General features: G+C 36.6%; 1 protein-coding gene across 2 annotated transcripts in view; it reads left to right on the forward strand.

Moving 5' to 3' along the window:
- Window positions 1-5,476, forward strand: part of GRM7 (glutamate receptor, metabotropic 7) — a 1,560,849-nt gene extending 1,555,373 nt beyond the window's left edge. For both annotated transcript variants that reach the window (XM_006846627.1, XM_006846628.1), the window contains one exon: window positions 4,247-5,476. Coding sequence is in view for 1 of the 2 variants with exons in the window: in XM_006846628.1 (XP_006846691.1) it covers window positions 4,247-4,296 (50 nt within the window). In the remaining variant the exon portion in view is untranslated. The remainder of the gene's footprint in view (window positions 1-4,246) is intronic.
- Window positions 5,477-5,682: the final 206 nt, after the last annotated feature.

The raw sequence follows: 5,682 nt of genomic DNA on the forward strand, positions 1-5,682 counted from the left end.
GGCAATGAAATGATATATGATAGGATGAATGTAAAACTAATATAAACTATCACATAATTCACAAGAAGACATTTAAAAAAGAAAGAAAGAAAACAACACTATGTCCATCAGTCACCAAGCTTTCAAATTCACTAATGAAAAAAAAAAGTTTTAGACTGAGCTGTGAGCCATCAATGCGCTGCTCATGCTCATGGTCTTCACTTCTTCATCAGAGGTGGAGCTTCCTCATCCAAAGGTTGCTTTCAGAGAACCAAACAGATGAGAGTGTGATCAATACTATAAAAGGGATGCTTTGACACCTCAAAAGGAAGCTTTTGCAGAGTGTCAACAGTGTGAGCAGAAGTATGTGGATGTCCATTGTCATGCAAGATCTCAATGCCCTTGGATAGCAGTCTCCTGGGTTTAATCCTAAATTAAGATTTTAGCATTCCAATGAGCATCTCACTATAAAGAATACTGTTGATTGTTGAACCTTTTTCCCTCATAGTGTTTCAATACTGACACTTGAGAATCCCAGAAAACTGTAAACATCAATTTTTCAGCTGATGGTTGATGGTTGACTTTTGAACATTTTCATGGTCGCCAATTGAGGATGTTTCCATTCAGTACTCTGCTGGTTACTCTCAGGCTTACAGTGATGAATCCATGTCTCGGCACCAGTAACAATTTTCTTTTAAGAAATGTTTACCTTCATTTGAGTTATCAGTTCAGAGTTTGTTTGCACAGCAGGGTCTTTAAATGGAAAGTGCTGATAAAATAGTGCAGCCAACAGGAGTTTAACTATAACCCAAAGGGGGATAGTTTTTGCTTCACCCTTATACATTTTCATACAAACATATTTTTAATAAAGAACTTAACAAAACTCCTGGTAGGTAATTAATGTACTACAGAATTCCATTTGATGTTGATATTAAGTGCTGCCAAGTTGTTTCCAACTCATAACAACTGTATATAGGTTTCTAAAGAGTGGAGTCCTGTTTAAGTTTGCAATTTTACAAAAAAGTTCATGGAAAAAATCTTATGTTTTAATTCCATGTTTCCACAAATTTTCAGAAGCCCGTCATGTTAATTCAGTGTTTCCCCACCATAAACCCCAGGATGCTCTTTCTTCTTCATTAGTTTAATCTTAATCTTATTCTTGAATTCCTTGAATCTGGTTTACTAGTGCTTGATAGGCATGCTTTGAAAGATAAATGTTTTGTGAGACAAATACAGCTCTGATAAAATGAAAGAGAAAACTGAATTTATTACAGAAATGCAATGACTGTTGGTTTTGTTAAGACCTGAAGAGTTTGCAATGCCCATTTTTTTAAGTATCAAAGGAGGATTAGTAACTCATTCAGAAAACCAGTGTCCTTAACACCAACCTCATTGTGAACATCATGAAAGCAAGGAGATGTTGTTTTGAGTTCTACCATTGTAGCTGACCCTATGAAATTCCTTTAAGCAACGTCAGATACTGCTTCTATTTGCCGTTAAAAACTATATGTTTATAAGACAAAAATAAAAAAAACAATTTAAAAAATAAAAAGCAGTTATCTTTTGCAAGGTTTTCGTTGCCCAACTCTTGATTTACTTTCCTGAACTGTAAATTACATTATTAATTGAATAAATAGGATTATCAGACACCTCATAAAGCTACAAGGGTTTAAAAATAAGCATTATGGTGCACAGGACACAGCTCTAGAAAGTTCATAACTTGTCATTCTAGGTCCTACACAAATTCCATTTTAATTTTGCTACCATAGGATTAGCATTGGACCGCGAACCATAAGGTTAGCAGTTCAAACCCACCAGCTACTCCTTGGAAACCCTATATATGAGTCAGAACCAACTGGATGCTACTTCACAATCACAACCATATTCCTAAACTATTCTGCAGAGAAAGCAGGCAGTTGCATAGAGTTTTGAAAGTTAAAAATACCTTGTTATATTATTCTCAGATGAGAAACTAGATGTTTCATACAAGTGTGCCATCCAATAGCCCACAAGAAGCCAATCATTATCCCCATTTTACAAAGCTTAGAGAAGTTCCATGTTATGGGAGTGGTCTAGATCACACCTCGCATAAGTGAAGAAGTGGCATTGGAACCCAGGGCAGGTGAATCTAAGCCCAATATGGTCTTCCTATGCTTCATTGAGAGGAAAAGTATAGACTCAAGCATTGGACAGCCTAGCTTTGAGTCTCAGATTCCTCTTAGGCAAAATGGAATCAAAAATACTATTTCTCTCAGAGTTATTTGAGAACACAAGAAGCATCTCATACGAAGCATTTCTCATAGTATCTGGCATGTAGTGAGTTGATATTATTAGTGTTTCAAAAAAAGTGAACAAACAGAACCTCATCTTGATTATAGCTTCAGTGTTCACAGGAACAATAAAGGGGCAATGCAATGCTCCCACCTGCATCTTTTCAGAACAGGCTCTTGCTGTACAATTGGTTCTTCAAGAAACCGGCTGTTGGAATGTTAGACTTATTTTTTCCTAGAGAGTTAATACAGTAGACAGGGACTCAAATATGAGGGTAATGAAAACTTGTTTTGCTTTGTTTTGGTGGTTTATCCTGAAGATCATTTCGAGCATTGGCATTTGACAAGGCAGACTGTGAATATTACCACCATGAGCTGGGATTGTCCAGTGAAAACACTATAAATAGGATCCATAGTAAACAAACATTTTCAGAGAACTTTCCTCCTTGTGCCCAGACCAAGCACATTGCTGAGGACAATGGATACAACACACGCTGGGAATCCTCTTAGAAGACCTGGGTAACATTAAGCCCATCATTTACTGACCAGAGTCTAATGACCAGCTTTTGAGACTCTCGATTTCATATGATTCTATTACTTTTCTATAATTTTAATTAATAAATATCCCTGAGATTTAACTCAGAACTGTGTATTTGCATCACAATTTGTCAGACATCACGTTTTTATTTTAGTCCAGAAAAGAAGATCAGTCTTTTTGTATAGTATGCATGGACATCTAAATATGTATAACATGGTCAATGTGCTACTCAAAGTTGTGATACAAACTTGTTATTGAGACTTTAATAAATCTTCTGGGGGAATCCTTGCTAATTCTTTGAGTTGAGTGAACAATACCATTGAAAATGAACCAACAGTAAATATTACATGGCTGTTTCTTGGAGGTCAATATAAGCTGATACAAAATGACTGAAATCAAGTGAGGAACGAACATGTCACGTCACCATAATTGTATTATTTGGCATTGATACTTCAGAGAAATACAGCATAAAGCATTTATGTATATTTTGGGGTCTTGGTGTTTTTTTTTGAGGGTGGGTAAGTGTTGACTTTTCTCATCACCAAGTGCCTGGCATGTAGCAGACAACCAATACATATTTGTTGAAAGAATGAATGAGTAAAGATGAATCCCAACTGGAAAAGCAATTCATTCCACATTTAAGAAAAACAAATGTATTTTGTGCATGATGAGACACATAGCAAAGTTTAAGTGAATTTCAAACCTTAAAGGAATCTTGTTCTGCAAGTTACCATTCGCAATATACAGATGGTATACTACTATAGAGTCCTGGTGTGACCCTGTGGGTTAATGCGCCAGACTGTAAAGCCATTTGAACTGCAAGGTCAGCAGTTCAAGCTCACCAGATGCTCCTTGGAAACCCTTACAGGGTCACTATGGGTCGGAATTGACTTGACAGCACTTAACAACAACAACATACTACTATAAAAGTCTCTTCAAAATAATTTGATTTTGTGAGTTAGAACTGGAGAAACCACTCTGGTTGACCTAATCTGTAGTCAATCTAAATTAATTCTAATAACCCAAAACAAACTTTGCTCAAACAAATACCATTTTGTTCTGAGAAGATCATACAATGCAATATGCTGCAATATGGTTGGACTCTTTCAGTGTAATCGTGACTAATTAGAAAACATGACAACCACTGGTATATTTACTAACCTTAGCAAGCCTAAGAAAGAAGGTAGGTGACATTCAGAATAGAGCATCCACACAGACTAAGAATGGCTAGGGTACTACAGATTTTAATGAACAAAACCTTAGAAACCGTTCAATTCAAGGAAGCCAAGAAATTTGCTAAGTTAGATCCCCAGTGAGTGATTTGATCCTGAATTCCACATTCCTCAAAGGCTCAACACCCCAGGTTGACTTTATTCCCAAATCAAGATTATCCTAATTCTACTCCGACTTTACAAGTAGGATCATTACTGCAACTGACTCTTTGACCTTTGTCTTTCAGGCCCTGCTGCAAAAAAGAAGTATGTCAGTTACAACAACCTGGTTATTTAACCTGGTCCATCCCATGGAACCATGGAGGAGGACAACCTTCAACTATTCTGTCACCCCACTTGGCATAGGACTCTTTTGGTCCTGCCCAGTTACCATCACTGGAGGAGTTTCCCCAGTTGGGCAGTTACTGGAGACCAATGTTAGAGGATCCAAGTGTCCTACACAGCTGCTTTATGAAATATCCTTACTTATCTTGGCTTAATAAGTCACTGGCATCAGCACTGCCAAATCGGCTGCAATTTTGGACCTTCCCTGCCCAAGGGAGTGTTGAGACTCAAGTCCCACTCTGGCTCTTTGGGATGAACCACCGGAGAGCCACGGTGACCGTGTTGGGGCTGATTTGTCTTTCTATGTATGTACTTCCAGGCTGCAAGGTTTTGAAATTTTCTGTACAGTTTGTGAGGATTCTTGCATTTTGCCATCTGGTGTCGTACCTCAGTTTACTGTCTGTTTTCGAATGCCCTGTTTTCATAGAGCCCTATTCTTTCAGATGGTGGACTATTTGGAGAAAATAAATAAAAATTTTAAAAGAACTTGGCAGACAAAAAACGCAAAGCAAAATACACACACATCTGTACGTCACCATAGAGTTATGATTATAATTCCACTGCAAATCATGCTATTTTTTTTTTTTAACGACAAAAAAAAAAAAGATGTTTAAAGACCAAAAACTGTGCTGAGAAAGTTTGCCCCACCTATCTTTGGTAGATAAATGATAGGTTACAAAACAGGACAATACTGGCTGAACTGAATAGAGGTCTTGATGTTTGGAATGCATGCCTGTATTGTATTTTACAGTACATGTTAATCCTTTATGTTCAATATTTGTATTTGTGTTCTCTTTTGTTATTTTAGTTAGGGTATATGGCTATTTTGCAATAATTTTAATAATTATTAAGCTATCTGAAGAAAAGAATATGGATTTCTCATGTCTTGAGGTTTTGTTCATGCCCCCTATGACTGACCAGTGTGATAAGGACTTTAAAAAAAAAAAAAAAAAAAAAAAGCATGTATGTTTTCTACTGTTTGTAATAAGTACTTTCGTTAATCTTGCTGCTTATGTGCCAATTTAGTGGTAAAAAGAAAAAAGGCCCTTGCTGAAAACTCCCCCTTTCCATTCTCTTTCAATTCTGTGATATTGTCTAAGAATATATCAATAAAATACTTTGGTTAACTTTTTTATTTCCTGCACTAAATATTTTTCGTTGTTTTTCCCCTTTTAGCTATAGATTATTTCATAAAGCCATATGTTAGAGAACAATGTGAAAAATGAACCTTGTGAAAATACTTCCATTTCAGAAATACAGTTATATCGGAGCCCCTAATGTTGCAAATGGTTAACGCTTTTAGCAGCTAACTGAAGAGTTGGGAGTTCAAGTCTACCTA

The sequence above is a fragment of the Chrysochloris asiatica genome, unplaced genomic scaffold (assembly GCF_000296735.1).
Source record: "Chrysochloris asiatica unplaced genomic scaffold, ChrAsi1.0 scaffold00028, whole genome shotgun sequence".
Taxonomy (NCBI): domain Eukaryota; kingdom Metazoa; phylum Chordata; class Mammalia; order Afrosoricida; family Chrysochloridae; genus Chrysochloris; species Chrysochloris asiatica.